This window comes from Rhea pennata, chromosome 5, assembly GCF_028389875.1.
Source record: "Rhea pennata isolate bPtePen1 chromosome 5, bPtePen1.pri, whole genome shotgun sequence".
Lineage (NCBI taxonomy): Eukaryota > Metazoa > Chordata > Aves > Rheiformes > Rheidae > Rhea > Rhea pennata.
The window spans coordinates 36,789,426-36,812,386 of record NC_084667.1 but is presented as its reverse complement, the minus strand read 5'-3'; the positions used below and the strand labels follow the sequence as shown (position 1 = coordinate 36,812,386).

Sequence of the window (22,961 nt, the reverse complement as noted above, 5' to 3'; positions counted from 1 at the left end):
CTTCAAACAGACAAGAAAACTCTGCCAAAAATTCCTACAAATATGCAGTGCTTCCAAAGAGCGCATTGTAGAATGACTTTTGACAATGACTGCAAAGGAGAGAATACTTGGTAACTAATAATTCATCTTTTATGCTATATTCTAGTCTGAATGTTGTTATAGTACCTCTGAAGTTGAAAGAGAGTATCTACTTTGAATGACTGTTACCATGTAATAGTTTTGGTTAACTGCTTCAGAAATGTTTATATACTAATCTCTAAGGCAAAAGCTTATTTTGGCCATTTCTGTTTCTGTAAGACTTGCACGAAAAAGCTACTGAAAATATTTCAAAAAATTATCTTTCAAAATGTCTAGAAAGAAAAGAAATATGGTCTAATAATTACTAAGTACCTAATATTTACGGTACATTTAATATATTCATAAACAAAACATCAGACTGAAATTAGAGCATCTTTCTTCAGTTAAAGCATCTTCTGTGGTTTCAGTGAAATTCTATGCACTGTTCAACCCTTCACAACCTAGTGCTGGGCATGCCCTGCTTCAGGGTATATTATTATGCAGCATTTAGCAATGTCAGGATATAAGGTTACACGTTTATCTAATTACATCTAAAATGAAATGCCCATTGAGGTGAACAGACAGAGTCCTTGTCTCTGGTACTATTTCATCATTTTTAGTTGCAGACTACTCAAATGTAGAAGCAATTTTGAGGGCATTTTGGCTTTGTTTGTTTGTTTTTAGGGACTCCTGCAATTTTTGATGGGGACTGCTACTTCCATAACTTTTCCAAAGATAAGGGGAAAATAGCACTTATCCACGAAGAAGTTGAAAATGACCTTTCTTACACACATTTCTGAGAACTTATTACCAGCACATGGTGTGTGAGCAAAGTTATAATTATAGACAGCCCTATAAATATTAATGCTTCCCTGAAGAACTGCTATTGATTACAGGTCAGAGCTACATGATTTTGTATTTGAACAAAATTCTAACATCTACAGTTTTTAAATCCCATTTGACACCTTACTGGTATATTCACAAACAATACAATTTTTCTCTTCTGCGCTCTTCGGATTTATTGAAACTGCTTGAGTTACAAGATTTCTTCCTGGCATAAAACAAACTTGCTGAACAAACACTCTCAGCAGAAAATAACAGTCACTTGATTTGCTTGTTAAATTAAATGAAGCCTCTTACCATGTAATTTGAAAAATGTTTTGGGGTCAAATTCATTAGGATCTAGTCCATCTGCTTCTTCCCATACCTCTTTCAGTTGATCTTTGCTTCCCTACAGATCGATTAAAAAATATATATATATTCAAAGATGATTAAGTGTAATTTTGCTGTATTACCTTTGCATTACAGTTTCTCAAAAAGGCTTTTTTTGTTTTGTTCCAACTAGAATCAATGGAACTTTCTTTAATCCCCTCTTGGTCATGTCTAATACTTGTACTAAATGGAAATGCCCATGGAAGACAGAGTATCAAGGAAACGCACACTCAGCAGAAAGGAACATCTGTAATAATGCAGCAGGCCTGGACAGACTCATCTAGAAGTAATAGCTGAAAGGAGTTCGATCTGTTTGCCTTTTCAAGAACACAGGGTGCTGCGATGCAGTTCCTTCCAGTTTAGGTATACCCTGAAGGCATCCTTGCAGTTTTGAATATCCTGTTGGCTTCCTCCTGATGAATTTTAGCTGATGCTCTTTTGCCAGCATAAAGCATATCTGTACAGCAAAAAGGGGTGTACAGCAGGTATTGTAAGGCACTCATTGTTCCCACTCTCTGCTCCCAGCAATGTCAATGAGAGGAGAAATAGACAAATGCTGACAATAAACAAGATGCCCCCATCTCTTTGTTAGCTTTTTCCCTCTTGTAAGCAAAGCTCCTTATGAACTGTGTAAGAATAGACTGTGGCCTTACAGGATGGTGAACTTTAGGGTGATCTCCATGCTTTTTCTTCATCTCTTCAAATTTGGATTCCTCTCGCTGTCTCTTTTCTTCATCGAGTGTTTTTAAATATTCTCTCCTCTCGTGTTCTTTCATCATTTCATATTTCTTAAATTCTTCATGGCGTGTCTTATCATAGTTTTCCAGATCACTTGTAGCCTAAGAATAGATACATACACACACTTGATTATGTTAAAAGTATTGTTCAGTTCTGTGGACAAATCAGCCATCTGTGTACAAAAACAGCTGTATAACCATTCTGCTGTTAAACATTAAGTAGACTAGTTGGAGGTCTCCTCTCACTTGAGAGGGATGAAGAATTCAATATGCAAGGATTAAGCTGATAGGAACCTTTAGAAACTATACAGTACTATAAGGAGGCATCAAGGTGCCCTTTCTCCTCAGTTAGTAATCAACTAGCTCAGGTTAAATATATCCCGTACTAATTATTCAGCACAACTTTGAATGGTACCATTAACTCCATTTTTATTTCAGAATAAAAACATTTGTAGCTTATCCTACAGTTTAACATACCTGACAGTCTCTCCAATACTTACATTTTAGTTTTCAAAGTCACCATATTTTTTTTCAAAAGCAATTCTTAAAAGAAAAATAAAACGCCCCTAAAATACTCATAACACTCTGCCAGTATCTTAGATGAGAGATGAGAAGGTAAGAAGAAAAATTCTAGAAGAGAAAACTGCCAGCAGAGGATATGCCTCTCCTAGACAATCAGAGTTTTTCCATGAGTGATAATTAGAAATGGCAAGACATGTTATAAAATGTACATATTTTACAACAATTTGGGAGAGAATTTTCCAAGGGGAAAAAATTGTAGCATTGTGGCAAGTTTAGAATATTCCTTATTTAAGAAAAAAATTTCTTCCCATTTACTTTGAAAACATTGTCAAATTTTCATCTCAGACTTGCAGTGCTCTCTAAAGTGTACCTGACATAGTCTTTCTTCCCTTTGGGAAGTGTATTTATTCTAGCAGTTGAAAAAAAAGCCAGCCACACTTAACTTAGTTGTATCTCCCTAATAAATATGGACTGAAAAAAGGCCTGTAATTAGACGTTGAATCTGCTAAACCTGAAAGTACACTGAATGCCATGCCCAACATACGTAACTTCGAATACTTGTATCTGAAATTCTACGATGCTATGGTTTTGCAGCTTGACATATACACAACAGACCGCCAAATTCAAATGCCTATTTAGGGATGACTACTTATGTCACTCTGTGAGACATCTAAAATAATTTAGAAAGATAAATCAGACTTCAGAAATCAGAAAATACATCTGGGCAAAATGTGCCCCTTTCAAATTTGTATTTAATTTAAATGATCTCAAGAAAGCTGTATGTAATTCCCAAGTTGTTTGCAATGCATACAAATCCTGTTAAGATGCCACTCCCTAAATTAAGGGTCCTTTCAAATTACGCATGCTGACTATAAAGTTTACAAGCATGAATTGAGATAATTGATTTTTTTCTGAAACTAAGAACCGTAGGTCATTTATAAAAAGTGGTATACATAAAAGGATTTGCTTTCATCACAGGAAAAAAGCATAATAATAGCAAACAAATTTATAGTAGTTTATATGTAGCACTCACTGCTTTGATCAACATATCCAAGTCCTTAGGTTCAAATGTGTCAGGATTTTGATGGTTCAGGTGCTCAAACTGTTTAAGGAGAGCCTGATGGTCTAAGCCGGTGTCTGAAAGAACATGATGCAAACGTAAAACATGTTAAAACAGGTTTGGAAGCAAGAGAGACCAAGAAGTTAAACTTTCAAACAGGAGCTTATGCCTTGTAAGTACTTGAGGCTCCTTGAAGACTGGATAATTTTTCACTATCAGGAAACTATAGCAACATTTCTGAATGAGATCAACAAATCTGACAGCAATTTGTACTATTTTCTTTCTGACATGTCAGCGCTGCACTGTACAAAAGCCTGTGGTTAGGCCAACAAATGTACAAGCAAACTGAGCTTCACATATCAAGACAGACATTTTGTTCTATTTCTTTTTTGTATAGATGAGATATAATAATGCACCTGACTATGTTTCTAGTGGCGTTATCTGTAGTATCAGACCTAACAATCTGCATCTTTCTTCTGAACAGTAAGTATGGCTCTCTACTGCCCTCCAGGTTTTGCAAATGACATATCTGGCCAAAGATGCAAGTAAAATGTGGTTTAAAAATGTATCAGAACAGATGAATCGAGATTCAAAGTCCATTTGTCCAAAACTAAAAATGCAAGACAGTGAGGAGTCAGTTACTGTATCTAAAAGCTGTAAATATTTCTCTTTTCTGTATGAGATGGACTATATCAACAATGTAAAATTTGTTTTTACAGTTCAGTTTGTTTATTTATTTCTACAACAGACTCTCTGATGTCACCATAGTTTCTGATAATTAATGCTGACTAGTTAATAATACTCTCTTAAGCAGGATACATTTTGATATATTATATGTAACAATTTTCACAAAGTTTTACTAGATTACTCTGACTTAGGAAAGATGACTTGATTTGTAGGAAAAAAAAAAAGTTTGGACATCATTTTAACCAAGTTACCTTTGGGGAAATTTGTCTTCCCACTCTATACTGTGTTTAGTATTAACACAAGCCAGTATATGCTAGCTGGAGCATATTTCAATAATCATTCCTCCCTAGTGAGATCACAATTTCTGTTGAAATAAATACACTCCTTAATCTGTTTTTAAACATTTTTGTAAGTGAAGTAATAGCCTTAAAAAGGAAGGAAAGAAAGAAAGTTTTCCTCCACTCCTTATCTTTATAGAGAAAGGACTAATTCTATTTGATAGCATTTACTTGCCACATTACCACCTTATCTGAGACTTGACATGGATGGGGGGATAAAGTCCCTCCATCCCTGATGTTCTGGCATCCAGTACTGATCTAGTCGCAGTTGAAATTCTTAAAAATATGATGGACTAGGACTGAATATATGGAGAATATAATCTTCATTTTGTTTTTTTTTAAACTTGATCATCTGAGAGGAGAGCAAGGTTTGTTTTTTTTTTTTTAAATATATATAAACAGTATGCTGTTAAAAGCAAGGTAGAAAGCTGGTGCTGCATGGAAAAGATTTAAAGAACGAATAAAAGGAAATCCAACAGCTCTACCTTTCACAAATATAGAATGCGCTTTTGTACGTGTTCCAAGATATTGCACAGGTATATATAGATACAGTTGTATTTTATAGATAATTTGGCTATACATGGTGGCATACATGGTGTAAAGTATCCTCTAGCAAGGCCTGTTACTTTACAAACTACAAATTTTACTAAGTATTTTTCCATTCTTGCTGTTTTCACACATTAGTAGTCATCTGAACATTTTAAAACGGAATTATCTATTCCTGTTGTCTCACACACGTAATATCTCACATTTATACAGTAATGGAATCTATGTATATGCCTAATCTGTCGTGGAAGAAAAAAAAATTATTTTTCTAAAGCATGCTCTCTTAATTATCCCTGACTTACGGAAGCAGAGAGGGCTTCAAGTAATCAGTCCATTAAACTGTTTTGTTTTGTTTTTTTGTTTTTAATTCAAAAATATGTACACATAGAAAAACTGCTTGTTGCAGTTCTCTACTAGAAGTTAGGAAATAGTTCTGCTAAACCAGTATTGTTTTTTTGTTTTTTTTTTTTTTTTTTGCCAACAATCAAGAAGTCTTCTAAAACTGTATGCTGCAAGGAAATGAGGGTATTTTGTTGAGTATATACTTAATGCATGGTTTTCTGAGTGGCCTAGTTCCTGAGGCTCTAAGCTTCCACTAGGTATCTACAGTGTTTTCTTTCCTTAACACATGCAGCATATGTCAACATAAAACGACTCGGTTTAGGTACAAGCTAAGGACATAGCAATATTGACATCTGGGGGCACCAAGTGTTTAAAGAAGACAGCAAACAGACATTCCGCTATACAAAATTACTATTCACACAACTAAGTATCATTAGCTGCTGCCAGCTAGCTCACCATGAGCATCACCATGACGTCACTGGAACGCTTGCCTGCAATAGGAGCATGAGACCAGGCTCTTGGCAGCTAAACAGCAGCCTGAGGAAGATGAACACAGCGCGGCACATGTGTGAAGCAGTGCACTGACTCCTCTGGAGGGGCTACCGCTGGACTGTGCTCTCTGGCTACCAGTGGACTGTGCTCTCTGCACTAGAACTTCCATTAAAAGAAAGCACAAAGGATAGAAAAGTGATCTAATGCCCTCAAGCTAACTTTGTATAACTGTTCATTAATCATACTTTGGTAGCACCTAAGACTTCACTAGAAAGATACTATACTAAAAATACCTTCTTTCCCAAACAATTTTGATCCTTTCCTGAGGCTAGTAATACTCCACACACCCATATTTGCACACACATACTTTTCTCCAGCCTACTTGTTGCTTCCAAGTTAGGCTTACTGGTATTAGCAGTAGAACTTTATTCTAAGATTGATCTGTTACCAATTCAGTTCAGTAGGATACCAGTTCCATTCAGTCAAATCCCACCCCTAATTTACACAAGGCTTTTAACATGCAACAAAAAATCTGCATAGGCAAGTTAAGCTTCTTTGTGAAAAAGATGGCCTTTTCGGCAACAGGGTCATGCAATTTTTCATTAGGAACTTTGTCTAGCAACCAATTCTCGTAAAAATAATTCAAAAAAAATCTTATTAGCTGTTTATTTTTTAACTTGGAAATTTGCAATCTGGAATCAAAAACCCTCCAATATTAAAAAGAAAAAAAGAATAGCACCATTTCCCTCATCTCCCCATCCCCACACAAAATAATCAGAATCCTAAGAAACCTGTATGAGTTTACACCACTGTATTACCTATTAAAAAAAAATGCTATGGAGAAGCTTTTTTCCATTCCAAATGTTTTTCTTTTTCTTGGACCTTAAAATTGCTACAAACATAACAAAAATAATCTTCTGAACTGAAATGTTTAATGTTTATTAGAAATCTGTAAATTCTTTAACTATTAAAAAATTGGTTTTCTACTTTGTAAAAAACAAAACAAAACAAAAAATGCTGTGTCATGTTCTGTTCTTAAACATGGTCCTACCAATTTGCTAGTTCTCAGTGAGGAATGAGAAAATCACAAACTTGCCAGAATCAGGTTTTGTAATTTGTAAAACATAGATGGCTTTTATCTTCTCCCTGTTTCACTAAAAAGATGGGCCCTTACTGCTGCTAGGCCAGCTTAGAAAGCAGGACACGCTTAATTTCAGCTTACTTCAGTTGTATTGTTGACTACAAAACATAACTGATGGATTTTGGGCACCTGTCCAATACAAACCCATCTGTTTATTTTCCTAGTTCAATTTTTTTATTCTTACCTTGAACAGAATCCATTTTAGCTTTAATTAACATTCTTAATCTTGCCACCTCTTGTCTTTTTAGTTCATCCAGTCGTGTTCTTACATGGTGGCTTACTAAATCAAGCTCTCTGCTTAGCTTTCCACTCTGTCAAAAAAAAAAAAAAAAAAATCTACAGAAACTAAAAGAAAGTAGTCTTTAAGATTCCCACTAGACATGAGCTGCAAGACAGTAGATTGATGGCAGTCTTCGGCAATACTGCACCCCACACTGCAAGAATCTAAAAAACTGTTTAAAGAGACAATTCACTTTTTTTAAGACTATGGTTATAGAAACGGAGGGGAGTCTTAAAAGCTTTCTAAAAAGAGAATTCCTACAAATCTTAATGCTCCGAGAGTGTAAGTAAGTAAGACTTTGAAGCAAAATCATCTAATAACATTTCAGAAGTAAAAAAATTCTTGGCCAGCTGGTTTCAGATTAGTTCAGAAAAGCTGCAAGATGAACACACACAGTGCTGTTTTTCACCGTCTTGATGATGACCATAAGACTAAAGAGGAAATGCAAGCACTGTGACACCCACAAGAAATACTACAAAAGTATTCTATCAAGCTCTGGAAATGGACAGTAACCTTCAAGGGTTACACTGGATGTACAGAGAGCCAAAAGAAGCCAAAGGCAACATCAGGGATTTTTGTGAAGGAAATGCAAAATGCAGGATCTTCTCTTTAGTCTATCATCTTAGACCAAGTTTCCTACCTGCCCCTTGCTGAATCTGTAGCTTGTTAAAAGGAATGTAGAACAAACACTAAAAGCCAGGCAGTGAAGCAGAGAAGACAAAACTGTGGTGAGGGAGTGCTATAAAGAGGGCACCAAAAAAAGGAAAACAGAGGAGGTGGCAACAGTTTAGTCTTATTCCTACACATACTGACATTGCTTCTAGCACAAATCCTCAGTTTCCTCCAGCTTCAAAATCTGTCTTTCTTGTCTCTCCTGTGTCAGCATATTTATTTACAACATATTATCCTCAACTCAGAGGGGAGAAGTCTTTTTGTGGTGATTTAACAGTGATCTAAATCTCTCAACAGACAAAAGCAGGGGAGAGCTATGCTAGCAGCCGTATCAATGTCAGTGAAGGTACACTAGCCTGTACAGAGTTTGAAGCTGTCCTTCTGCTACTGACAAACCTCCAGTCATTGCCTCTGACTGACAATAAAATTTAATACTTTGACAACTGTCACAGAATATTTACCTGTTCATTCAGAATGTGAAAGTGTTTTCACACTCAAGACTTCAATTTCCATTTTGGTGAACAGCTCTTTAACTCAACAAGAAATCTGAAATAAACTGGTTCTTTTTGGTAGCTAGGCAGGTAGACTGTGCATAAAAATGTAGATTTTCTTTATTCAAGGGGATTTTCTTTAAGGAACAGAAGATCTATTGCCTCTTGACTAAAGACAAAGATCTACTAAGAGTTCAATACCTAAGCAAATGAAAAACTAAAGAAGAAATAAGCTCACAAAAATTGAGAGGAGTATGAAGAAAAAAAAAGAAGAAAGAATACAATATAAATCTTACATGAGTATAAATTTAGTTAGTCTTAATTTAACTTTTTGTACCTACCTTTATTTCTTCTATATCAGCAGTCTGGAGCTTCTCCCTAAAGTGCTTATCTGTTTCCAAGACATCTATTACTTGCCTGAGATATTCATCATAATAGAGCCCTGTATCCTTCAAAAAAGAATGTTAAATTTAGAAAAAAAATCTACTACCAAACATTTTGTTTCATTTAAATCCTATTATTAAATTGAATTAAACTGAAACTAGAATCTCAGCAACACAGTCGTAATGCTCTCTTCAAGTATCTTCAGTTTTTCTGATCTGCACCATTGCCCTATATAAGAAGTTATATTGTTATGATTCATTTATTTCAGCAACAGACAAGGAAGAGGAAAAAGATGTTTAAGAATGCAAATCATAAGCATGTGTCTGTCATGTTAGCTTTTTTTTAACAGTGTAATTCATTTGCTACATAAATCAATAGCAGTTCAGAATATTACCCATTCTCCATTTCCCCAAAAAGCAGAAAAAATGAGGCTATTTAATGCATTTACTAGAAAACCTTTCATAAAGGCAGCTGTCCCCAATATGCCAAAAGCACCACCAGAAGTTTGACTTGGCATTAATCCGCATGTCTTCCAATAAATAAACAGGTAATGTATTGGGGAAATGTTTAATGTGAATATGGCATCATTGAAACTGCATTGCTGAGGGCAGACAAACCAGAGGTCCACCAAGGGCTCAGCCTGATAGGTAGATTTTACACTAGATGAATTAATGTTCCTATGACATAGGCTATACTGGTTTTTTGCCATGAGGGTCTGTGGCAATAAAACATTCCATAGAAGCCACTCCAATGAAAGAGGAATTTTAGGACTGAATAACCCATTTTGGAAAGAAAAAAAAATGCTTCAACTACAGAGTTTATTTGGCTTTCAAACATTATTGTTCATCAGCTAAAGGCTGATATTGGAGTTCTGTTTCTGGACAAAAACAATCTGCACTTTAGCAAATACAAGATCTCAAATGTCTTAACATATTTTTAATATTCACAAACAGGGTTTGCAGCTGAGAAAACTTCATGCCAGTAACAATTAAATGTATTCCCCTGACCAAATACTTTCCTGTTCTCTATGAAGCACCCAAATAGGATTGGTATTTTTATTGTTAAAATCTTCGAATAGAATTTCCCAGGCCATCACTCAGCCACTTGAAGAAAATCTCTATTGAGCAATAAGCAGTTCTTCCTGCTGTAAGCTGGGAAGGTGACAATTCCATCTGTCACCTCACCTTTAACAGCCCAGGGAAAAGAAACTAAGAATTTAAATACCTCACTATAGTAGATGGTAGACCATGTGACAATACTGGCAAATACTAGTTTGTTTTCTGCACATAACTCCAGTACATTTAAATTTCAAGATGGGAGTTTGCTATAGCCAGATTACTGACAATCAGCACAAAATATTTAATGAGATTAATTTCATTTTACTTACTGGATTTTCTATTTTTTCTCCTTCTGCATGGGCTTCTCCTTTAACTTTTGTCTTATCTATATCTATAGGTACAGCTTCCAAAGCCATTAGGAAACATGTCATCAGCAAAATACACTGCTGTGGCAGGACAGATTGCCACTTCATCTGAAATAAGAACAATTCACAAAAATTAACATAAATGATGATATTGTACTGTATTGATTAGAATTCTTTGGCATTCCTACATAGACACCGGTAATAACCTAGTTCTCATACATCCTGTTGCTCTCAGGGATCATTAGAACTCAAAAGAATTAAATACAAATGTTAATTTTTAAGGTCTTTATTTCACAATAAGATGTCTGCAGACTCCCAAAGTTGTAGGTAATCTGGCAGTTGTGTAGCAAAACTAAGTTGTATTCCAAACAGGGAAAGGTTTTAATATGTTGTCAATGGCTCTGTGAAACAGGTGGGCACACTCAACATCTGTACACTTGTTTAAGATTGTCAAGTCTTGCATAATTAATATTGATGTTTCTATTCTGATCCTATCTTTGCTGAAGTTATTGGCAAATTCCTAATGATAACAGTGGAAACTGAATCAGACCTTGTTATAGTAATGTCAGTAGTTTTATGTTTCAGGAATGAAATATTTACCAAATTTGAAGTCCTCTCCAACCTTTATCTCCAAGAAAAGTATTTTACAATCCATTTTATATCTGTGTTTCAAGTTGTTTGGGACTTCCAGAAAAGGGGTTCACAGCCTCAAATTGTTGCTGAGGCTTCCATTACATCAGTCTTCCTCAAACTTTCTTCAGTGTCTGACATGGGGCAAACTTGTACACAGTTTGATGAGTACTGAACACTGAGAGTTTCTGCCCTACATCTAGCAGCCTATTTACTCAAAATTCAAAGGAACTTTGTTTTGATACTTTTCCCTCTCTGTCAAATTTGGCTGACAATAGCCCAATTCATAAAAATAATTGTTAGGAGTAAATACATAAACAGCATGAATACAAAAACTTGTTATTATGGGGAACCTGGATAAAAAAAAGTAATGATGGTAATCCAGCATCTGACAGTGAAGACAGGCTCTTATTAAAATTTGGTGATTACTATGACAGTGCTCAGTCTTTGATATTCTATAGAAAGTTTCATGAAATTCCACTGTTAAGTTAGCAATATAAATCACTCCTTGGAAAGTAAAAGTTGTCAGCTGAATGCTGTATATAATTAGCTAGATATGTTAAAGAAAAAGGCATAATATTCAATAAACATGCAGCCAGACAAATCAAAAGTACTCTTGCTACAAAGAAATTTTCTGCACCAAAGAAATTATCTGCACAAGTGTTTTAATAACCCATGTAAATAATTCCCTCACCAAGTACTTATATCCATTGCCAGCAAATCATTTTTGAGAGGAATGGTAATTACAGTGCCAATGCCAGTTTTTCTGGCTATATGCTCTGGCGCTCAACAGAGAAGCACTACTTTTGCTTGGATTAAGTTGCCTCTTCATGGAGTTGATAAATGTAGATAATATTTTACCACTGTTGATACCCTTTATCCACATAAATAATACTTAAAAGATAGCACTCTTACCACAGAAAGATTGAGGCTTACCTGCAAGATGTACACAGACATCATTATCTCTTTTGTTGAAGAGTATGGAATAAGTGAGATTAAAATATCACTTATCTATCTTTTGCTTTATATGTCAAATGCTCAAGAATGACAAGGATTCTCTGAAACTACATTCTTCTTAGTTCAAATACTCAGCAAAAGGAGCCCAGATGCAGTCTGCTCAGTTACAGCAACTGTTACTTTCATTTAGAAAATGACCAGCATCTGATCATTAGCAAATGGCAGGATCCATTGTTGCTGCCCTATCGAGCATATTAGATTCCATGTCAGCAGCACTGTCAGATCTACAACAGTAAGTTAGAATAGTTTGTGTTGGGTCATTCTTTTAAAATAAAAACAAGAATCTAGCCTGATTTGCTGGAAACAGTACGTTAATTTCTATACAAGCTGTTGGCTTGCACTGAATTGATAGAGCTGATGCATGAATTGGATGTTCAAAACTGTTTTTAAAAATGCCCAATTTTCAATAAGAAACATCTGGTCTTTTTAATTATAGAACACTTTCTATAAATGCTGTGCCTAGATCTGTAATTTTAACAAGAAAATGTAAGATTTAATCACAGGATATGATAATAAGAAATAGTCAGTTTCCAAGCATTCTGAACTTGATGCAGATGTCAAGCCTGAATACTAACTGGATAAGTTCTATAAACAAAATTTCTGAAATAATGAACTTGTCCAGAAATTTCCCTTCCTATTCTCATATATACTAGATCTCCAAGCCAGGCTAGACTACGAGGGTGGATCAGCTAAGCTGCCAAGAAGTCACAAACTGTACTACAGCTATCAGCTGAGTTTGCATCTGTTAGTGGCACAGCTTACTACCATACAGCGCAGCTCACGGTGACTTAAGCTAACGTATGCTGTCTGGGCCATCGGTTCCTTTAGCTAGCAGATAACCATCGTTCTACAGTCATCTCCGAACTTCTTCCATTTTGTATGGACAAAATCACATAATCTTATCCTCCCCTCTCCAAAAGAGGATTGCCAAATCTGGTGTTAGAGCCACTCTTTGAACACTAGCCTGTTATTTGTACTGAGGCACCGTAATACATCTGCTAACATACAAACACAGCTGTATCCTTTCATAAGCTTGAATGCAACAAATGGAAAGCAGAAATAGCTTAACCCACACAGCAGGTTGAACAAATACATGAAATAGTGTTTCTGTAACCAGACTACCTATAACATGACCAGTCCTCCTATTTAAAATCCAAACTTCTTCAGGAACATACCAACACTTTTACTGCATAAAGAAAAAAGACCTTCTAGCCCTGGATCCTGTCATCAGACAGGTGCTTAGGGATGGGCATGAGAAAAGACTGATACTTACTGCCACTTCCAGACTCCCTTTAGCTGTGACTTGGGCCTTTCTCAGCTTCAGATTGTACCTTCTAACAAACCTCAGTCTCAATAATCCATTCAATTGATTTTTTTGAAGCATAGTAAGTTTGTAACATCTACAGTAGCCAATGGCAAATAGCTCCACAGATAACACATGTTGTGTGAACCATCTCCTTTTGTTATGCTACAGATTTTATTGGAGCAATGTTTCTTAACAAGAAAAGCTTATGAGCTCTATACATACACCTGAGAATATTTGCAAGGATGGGATAAAGTTCATTCCTAAAGTAGATTAAGATATGGTGAGAGGAAGTCAGGATCTGTGCTGCACTTTTATTTTTCAGAGGAAGGAAATGGCAAAGAAAGTAAGACATACACTTTTAAACCAATATCTGTCAACTCAGTGTAGTTAAAAAAAATAATAGGAGAGAACTGAACCTCAAAATCTACTTTGGAAGTTTCTGCAGACTGGACAAACATGTTCAGACTCATAGTCAGAAAAAAATGTACAGGAATACAAAAATCCATCTTGATGGAAATTCTTCCTATGTATGATCTGAGCAGCCTAGTAAACTGATAAGTCAAAGATAATAAAGTTGCAGGAAATACAGGCAATGGATATGAACCAAAACAAGACTTACAAAGTACATGAATATATTAACTATAATCTCAGTATCTTTAGACATTTTCTTTAAAGAAAAAACATTATGCATGTGTTAATTCTTCATTTAAAGAAACTGTAGCTTCTGAAAATGCTAAAAATTTGAGGGGTTACGTAAGTATTCATTTAAAGAATCTGTAACTTCTGATAATATGGATATACCTTTTCCCAACTTCAAAGTGTTTTCATATATGCAAAACTGATAGTAATAAAAGTAACCTAATACTATAATAAGCCATTCTACTTATGTAAGCACTATTTTTTGAAAGTCATATAGTGAGCACTATTTAACGCGCCAATTGCCCTGGCTGAACCAGGGCAGAGAAGCCGGGAACTTAACTGCTAGCCATAGTTAGGGCACTGACTCATTTTTTGCCAGCAGCAAGTACTAAAGCGAACACTTCCAACACTGACACCCGTTTTTTAATCCGTTTTATAGACTATATAATCTTTCTAAAGTTGCTTACCTACAACTTCTAGTGACACGAAAATTGGTAGAGATGGCGATTGTCAGTTTAGGCCCCAGGTTCAACACATTGTTAAAGATATAACTTTTTCCCTTGCTACTCAGGAGAATGATCCATAAAATGCCCAAGCTGCACGGAATCAACCGAGACATAAATAAACATGTTGGTCTGCCAAACCCCATGTGAGTGAGCAGTAATCTCTAGCAGAGGTTTGGGATGGGCAACTGGAGCTGTAACATCTGAAACTCCCTCTGCAACAGTCATCAGAGCTTATCTGTCAAAAGTCCTAATCAGACTAAATACCACCGGATTTGTTGACTTTCAGTGGGATTTGTGTTTGCAGGCGATCTCAGTTCCCTCAGAAATACCATCCTCTGAAATTACACAGTCACATAAAATAGGAAAGATTGGATTATATCATGCTATGTTCTTCACATCTATTTGTTCACATACTGCCCAGTAAGGAAGACCATACACTGCCCATTAGGTAGTTTTATTTCAGATTGTGCATAGGTTATCTTCATTGTAGCCATTCGGTATAATAAGAAAAAAAAAAAAAAAAAAAAAGTACCAGGAAGAACTGAAAATCAAAGACGAAAATGGATAAATAAACGAACAAAAAAAATCATAATCCTTGCAACTAATTTTGCAGACTATTAAACTTAACACGGAATTTCCAGTAGTATTTTGAGGTATTTTGAGAAACCCAATTGTTTACACAATCTCTCCTATAACGATTAAGTTGGAAATACATTTATTAGAATAGCAAATAACCTAGTGAAGACAGAGTTACTTGATTTAGACATCTTATAGTCCAAGATTGTATTCATTAAGACTACCTCTATAAAAGCAGCTAAGACATGTGTCAACCTTTAGAGTGTGACAGTCAAAACTGCGAGTCACTGAACATATTCTATTCTGACACGTATTATAAGAGACGAACCAGGCCCACTGCAAAATCTGACATTAAGTCAGCTGCAAAAGAAAACTCAGTATGATTTTCAAATGCTGCAACTTGAGGAAAGAGTGACAAAAGGGAGATGAGAGGAAAACTGGGGTTCTAGGTTTTGTTCCACTGAACATTTTACTATTAAGAATTCACTCCACTCGCAGCCTTTTATCAGCCACCTTCAGCAGCTCCCCACTTTTTTTTGATATCCATTCCTAGATGCCCATCCCTTCACAGGCATTTTGGAGGGAATCTACAATCTGGTTCAGGGATATAGTTTCTGCTACAAGGACTAGGTGCTGTCAAGTGAACAGGTGATCACAGTGCTGCAGAAGAGAAGAAATGTTTGCATTTTAAAAGGAGGACCCATGGTAATTTGGTCACTATCATAGTGGTACATAATGCACAGCATACATCCCTGTGCACTGCCATGGGAGCCTTGCTCTTCCCTATTATTTCTCCTAAAACTATGTAATACAGTAGAAATATAAATTAAGTGTTATGATTCTGCCTGTCTGACTTCAATAATTCCCTGGTTGCTTTCTTATGGATAGATGGACAGAGCTGGAAATAAAGCGATTCCAGAAAAGGAGATGTAGCACACCTAGATGAAAAGGTAGAATGACTCTAATCTACTGATGTCAGAAATCAAACAGACTCATTTTTCCAAATTAGCTAAGCACCACAGTACTACAGGGATAAACATATAATTGTTTGTAACATATATATGCAGAACCAATCATAAAAATAGTGCTATAAAACTGAACAAGTACTGCGGTCAATGAAGAAAGCCAATATCCTAAGCTTTCAGAGAAAATGAAAAAATAAAACTGCTCTGGGTAGTAAGAATTAAAAAAAAAAAAAAAAAGTCCAGAATAAGAGCTAGAAGAATGAGATACTCAGCAGAAAAGAGAGCCACCAACGTACTTGCATGAGCAGAAAAATACCACTGAAACAGAAAAGAAGCAGGCTGTCTGCCAGCAACCTTGATCATGATGTCACTGAAGTTAATCACAAATTCCTATCAACTTTAGTGGAACAAAACCAGACATTTGAATTGTATAGAGCTACAGGCTTTGAAGGAAGACTAAAAATGTAGCTAAAAGCTTGTTTTAGCAATGTTAAACACAGCATTAGCACCCCTATTTTATATCAGGCGATTCTAATATAAAAATGAAAATTTCCTTATAATTCACTTAACTGCTATCACCCAAAAAACAGAACAGCTCAGGTAGTGATGACTCCGACACCTTCTACCAACACAACAAATATTTTTTAGAGTAGTAGCACCCAATGCCAAATTTTCGAAGACTGAGATACGCAAACTCATATAATGGTATCAGTATATAGTGTCTGCACATACATAAACCTAGTAAATTAGCTGAAGCAAGACAGTATAACACTGTAAGTCTCATGTTGCACATTTACACTTACTAAACTTCTGTGTATTATCAACAGAAATATCATAATTCCAAAAATATAAAATATGCAAATAAGCCTACCTAGTCATAAAATTTGACCCATACCTGCTGTATCTGATATGGAAGTAATTAATCTCTATAATCATGACTATACTATGACTTCCTATTTGAATTCTGTACTTTAGAGATACGCACAATCTCCATACGAACTGCTGCAATTAAAAAAAATGGGGAAAAGATACAATAGATCTACTCATCTTCATCTTTCTAAGAATATTTTAAAGTCAGGACTGGAAGGAGAATATTACAAATAATATATCTAAACTACGCAAAGTGCTCCTTTAGCAGTTTGAGCTAGCCATCTAGCTTCTTTAAGTGTGATTTCATTTCTCTCAAACAGTAACAATTGTATTTGTCCATTTCATAAGACAGTTTAAATACAGACATTTAATTCCAGGCATTTTTCCTATTCCTTAGAAATGATTTACAAAGATGTTTATTAATTTTAATAAGTCTTTTCTGAGATGCTACAATGTTAGAAATAGGCAGAAACAGAGAGACTATTCTGCTGCTGCATTTTCTGTTTGGAAACACCAGAAATATCACAGTTAGCTCCTCCCTGTTTTGAGGGAAGAAGATTTGCTGCATAGACACTGTAAGCTACCATGCCTTAGTCCAAAGATTAAAGTTAATTAATCTATATTTAACATATCTCCTTCAGGATGTCAGTCCTTTGAGCTAAACTGGTATTAGTGCACCTAAAAAATGGTCGAAGTTGAGAAGCAAGTGCAAAAATCCATTTCAGCTTATGAAGTTTAACCAAAACTCAGCTGTGGTGACAATGTCCTTTCATTAAGTTACTAGTTCTCTAGATCTACATTTCTCATTGAAAATATGAGCAGAAAAATCAAGTGAAAAGGACTACAATCCAGTTTTCCCTTAACATGTCATCTTTCAAATTACAGAAACACCTGCATCCTTCTCTTTCCAAATTTGTTTTTATCCTTTAGAATACATACACGTATGCATAGTGTGTATATATGTATATACATAACATACATATATATGTGTGTATATACATAGCATATTTTCCCCTCCCTCCTTTCAGTAAATGCCCCATGCATACAAGGCAGTAACAGTATTCCTTTCATTATTCTTCGAGCATTTCTTCTCTTCTGTCAAAGTTATTCATTAATCCCCATGATTCAGATGTTCCTCCTTTTTTCTATCCAGCATTAGCAATATCCAACAGGTTTCAACCTGGACATGCTGTCCTGATCTTTTGTCAGAGTACATACCATTTAAATTCTAACTTCTCAGCATCAGCAGACACTCCTTACTGCTTTTCAAGCAGCACTTTAAGACTGCATGTACATATGATTTTATATAAAAGAGTACTGTTTAAGTACCTAAAGGTAGTAGAATCACTTCTTTTCACTCTGTTTAAATTCTTTTCTTTTGATTCTTGTATTTCTGTTCTCATATATTTTTCCCATTATACTTTATCTGCTTTGTTCTCATGATTACTGTTAAAAGTTGATTAACAGTTTCTTTTTTTTACCTTCTCAGGAAACAGAGCATGCTTCAACTGTATGTAGTACAGCATTTGCTGACAGAATCTTTTTTCTTTTTCTTTAAACACTTCAGCTGTTTTATTAAATGAGTCACTCAAATGCTGGGGAGGATACTACATAGTAACACAAAATATGAATGTTCAAATGTGAGAGAAGTATTATTTACCAATGAACTTTATGTCCAGAACTAATATGGCATCAAAGTAAGTGATTTGTATGGCCAGCTCCTAGACTTGCTTACTTATGTCATAAGTAGTTTTAAAAGACAACTGTTATTTTTTCTGGTTTCAATGCTTATCTGCCTCCAAGAAACTTCTCTATCATTATAATTTCAGAAAATCAAATAGCAGTGCCTACAAAGCTATTTTACCAATTGAAAAATAGTCTTGTTTAAAAAAAATTTTTGTACAATTTTTTTCAATTCTTCTCTGTAAAGCTAGCTCCTAAAAATGATCTATGAGGCCAGTACTCAAGCAAAAACTTGTACTTAATTCAATGCATACTTGGAGAGAATTATTATCAACTTCAAAGCAAATTTTTTAAAAATTTTACTGGAAAGTCTATAGAGAGTTATACTGATATCACTACAAATAGTTTCCTGTATTATACATTCACATATAAAACAAAACACAACAACAAACCTGGAATCTTACAAATACACTTCATACAAACGCAAAAACCAATTCCTCCAATGCTGATGTAAAGAACAACAGATTTCAACTATACTACTACTTGCAACCAAAATATTGCCTAAACACTAAACTCAAATTAAAAATTACTTCAATTACTACATCATCACTCACTAATATCCATTTTGCTCTAAATGATCACAAAAAATTATGTTAAAATAGACTTGGAGTTCACGAAGACTTCAGTGGTACTCCTCTTTCTCCAGTTGGTAAGAAGACAGAATTTAGCTAACTGGAATCAGTGTAGAATTATATGGAGCCAGATTTAAAAATATTTTGGCACTTAATGATAGCTGCCTACTGTCACTTATTTCCCTAATTTGCTAATTCTCTTTGATTTCTACATGTTTAGGAATCTAAATACCTTTAAATGTCCTGCTTTTGATTTATAGAGATAGCAAAGCATGAGAAACGACCATAAAAAGGGTCTAAATATTTCCTGAATTACCTATAATGCGGGAAAAATATTTACAATTGAATATGATTCTAATACGATTCTGTTCTAACAGAATGTAATTTTCCTCATCATTTCAACTGTCAAACTGTGTATAGTACATACGAGCAAATACTGTTCCTGTTGAAATTAACATCAATTTTGCCCTTCATTTCAGTAAGAGCATGATTTGGTTTAAGTGCCTGTCCAGAAGGCTTGTGTCTAGTATGTATCTCACAGGAGCTTCAGAGAGATTTTTTTGCTTACAGAGCAAACAAGTAGACCGAAGTACAATACAAGACTAAATAAACACCTTTGTGGTTCAAATAAAGGCAACACTGATATGGGCTTTAAAGTTAATAGTAAAGTATATTATCTTTCTTTTGTAAAATACACATTTGTTTAGTGAGAATATCACCAGAAGTATGGGTCAATATTGTCACACCTCTGACATTTGACTCAATATAATAATATTTTACATTTTCATTTTCTCAAACCCCTTTCATGATTACAGTTGAAATTATATACGTGTCACTTGGGGGTAGCTTTTGACTTAGCTTATGTGCACCAAAAGTAAATGTTCGGCTATGAGCAGCTACTGTGATTATTACATGGCCAAGTTATGGTAACTTCTCCTTAAAGCAGTCTTATTCTGAAATAATCCATTTTTTGCTGCTGAGTTTTATTTAATTAGTGGATTTTTCTGAATATAATTTTGCATATCCAAATAGTGCCAAACTTTATTCTAGCACCAAGCCACAAGCAAATTTACATCAAAAGCCTATATTAAATGTCTTTGCTTCCAATAGTTAATAGAGGTTTTATGCAGACCAATGAGGAATTTTAGTGGGTTTTGGTTTATTTTAGTTATCTTTGTTAGAAATGAATGAGATTCACATTTTTCTACTACAATGCAATTTGTTTAAAGATAGACTTATGTGATGATTTGTATATATATTTATCTTTTCTATTCTAAAATAAAATACTGCCACTCTCCAAAGGAGTACTGTGTAGAAGAAAATACATAATCACAGTTAGGAGTTACTGTATGTAATCAGATTAACAGTTTGCTGCCCATGGAGGATCTTGCACTGTGACTGTTAGACTCCCCAGAGGGATTTAGGAGAAAATCCATATTTTTGTGAGCACTTAAGACGCACGTTTATCTTCTGTCAGTTGCTCCACGATGATCTTCTACGTGAAGATCAATAAAGGTTACTCCAAAAGCTGGCTCTGAGCAAAGTTCAAGTGGCTCTTCAATTCCTATCCAGTCTTTTGAGTAGGAATTTTCTCTATTCCCACCTTTTTAGTTGAGAGATAGTCATTTCAAAATCCGGGGCAAAATTGCTGCACTACTGAGTCAATACAGCGGTTTTCTTGAGATGGGAGAAAAGGAGGTAACAAACAAAACCTAGACCAACTTCCATCTTGAACTTGAAAACCATAGTGCTTCATTTTTTGTTACTATTATAATTCTGAAAGTGCTCAATATTATCTCTCCACAAGCGCTAACAACTCAAATAACAGAGGCTGTAGCCAATTCCTCCTTCAAGCTGACCCAGAAACGTTACGAAACCTGAACTCTTTTGAAAGCCATAGCCACACTCTTCAGGAAAGAAAGAAAGTTCTCTACACCCATGAATTTTACCTTTCCTCTTTTGCAATACTTTGTGAGTACAGTGGCTAGCCTGATACTGCAATATTTTGCCTAGTTCCTCCAACGGTACTATAATAAGCACAATGCTATACTCTTTTATGAAGATCAGCCTTAGCAGGGACAAGGGAAAATGTAGTCTCCTCGAACTTCTTACTGTGCTTGTGTGATTAGCAGCCAATCAAGATTTTGCCGCTGCAAGCTAAGCATTAACTTCTCCTGACACTTTAAAACTAACCACTTACGTATAACCCAGTGGGCTGCTGAAGTGTTGCTTCCTGAAGAACCATTAACTTCAGAGGACAGCACTTCAGTATAAAGGCCTGGGGAAATGGAACGTGAGGATTCTCCTAGTGCACGGCTGTTCACACACCGGCTGGTACTGCCAAGCCCCTGACACAGCTCGCGGCGCAGCCTGCCGGGCTCCTCTCACCTGCCCGCCACAGGCCGTGCGGCCCGGCCGCGGCGCATGCCCGGGCCAAGGCGGGCAGCACCGTGCGCACCTGTAGTTTAGCCCAGGATACCTTGCAGCAAACTCGAGCTGCATCTTCTTACCGTTATTATTATCTTTTTTACTATTATTATTTATTTGACGGAAGGGAGAGAGTTTAAATCCCCAGCAGGGAGAGTGCCCGGAGTCCCCTGGCTCTCCAGGGCGAGAGGCCGCCTCAGCCCCCCTTATCAGCCGACGGCTCTCCCTGACAGGAACACCCCTCCCCGCCCCGACCAACGGCTCTGACAGGAGCCTTTCCCCCCCCCCCCCCCCCGCCCCGGCCAACGGCTCTCCCTGACAGGTGCCCCCCCCCCGGCCAACGGCTCTCCCTGACAGGAACCCCCCCCCCCGGCCAACGGCTCTCCCTGACAGGAGCCTCCCCTCTTCCATGACGAGGCCTCCGTCCCACTCCGCGCCCGCGGGGCGCCTCCCCCGGGCTGACACGGCCAAAGCGGAGCCAGCCGGCGGGCACTGTTGCCCCGCACGCAGTCAGCATCAGGGCACACGGGCTCTCCGCCACTGCCGCCCCGGCCGGGGGGAGGCGAAGGGCCCTGGCCGAACCGGCCCGCGCACCGCCCCTCGCCTCAAGCGCAGGGCGGGCGATGCTACCTTTCCCTCGCCTTGGTCCCCTGGCGACGGGAGAAGAGCCCCTGCTTCTCAGAGGCGCGACGTCTCCTGGGCGTGGGGCCGGAGAGGGGCACAGCCCCCGGGCTTCCTCCTGCGTCTGTACGGGATTCGGCACGGCCCGGCACGGCCGGCACGGCACGGCACGGCTCGGCACGATGGCACGGCACGGCACGGCACGGCACGACGGCGCGGCACGGCACGGCACGACGGCGCGGCACGGCGCGGCTCCGCAGCGCTCCGGCGGCCCGGGCTCCCGTTGCCATAGGTACCGGTCCCGCCCCTCGGCGCGCGAGGATTGGCCAGGCCTGACCCCCGCCCGGGCGTCGCGGATGACTCTGATTGGCGCAGCGCGAGACAAACTAGGCTAGATTGCGCGGGAGGCTCAGCCAGCGCTATCGCTGTTGCTTGCGCCGAGAAGGTACGTGGCGGTCGCCGCGGTGGGCGGGGCGAGCGCGCCTCTGGCGTCATGGGAGAGGGAGAGCGCGCGCACCTGGGCGGGGGGGGGGGTCCAGTGGGGGCCCGGCTGGCGCTGTGAGGCGCTTCCGCCCCTTCGCCCTCCCCCCCCCACTGCCGCCAGGGGCCGTTGGGCCGTTAGGGGGTAGTTTCGGTTCCCCCTTCTCCACTCCGGGGCTGCTGGGCGCGCGGGCGGGGGGGGGGGGGGCAGTCTTCCCCCGCCCC

The 22,961-nt window shown here is 37.6% G+C and overlaps 1 protein-coding gene across 1 annotated transcript in view; it reads right to left on the bottom strand.

The window, feature by feature from the left end:
- NUCB2 (nucleobindin 2) overlaps positions 1-22,502 on the bottom strand; it is a 32,511-nt gene extending 10,009 nt beyond the window's left edge. The window contains exons 1-7 of the mRNA XM_062577048.1: positions 22,266-22,502; positions 10,349-10,492; positions 8,919-9,026; positions 7,319-7,445; positions 3,562-3,665; positions 1,923-2,108; positions 1,198-1,288 (exon numbers count right to left, since the gene is read on the bottom strand). Of these exons, the coding sequence (XP_062433032.1) occupies positions 1,198-1,288; positions 1,923-2,108; positions 3,562-3,665; positions 7,319-7,445; positions 8,919-9,026; positions 10,349-10,492 (760 nt within the window). The 5' untranslated portion in view covers positions 22,266-22,502. The remainder of the gene's footprint in view (positions 1-1,197; positions 1,289-1,922; positions 2,109-3,561; positions 3,666-7,318; positions 7,446-8,918; positions 9,027-10,348; positions 10,493-22,265) is intronic.
- Positions 22,503-22,961: the final 459 nt, after the last annotated feature.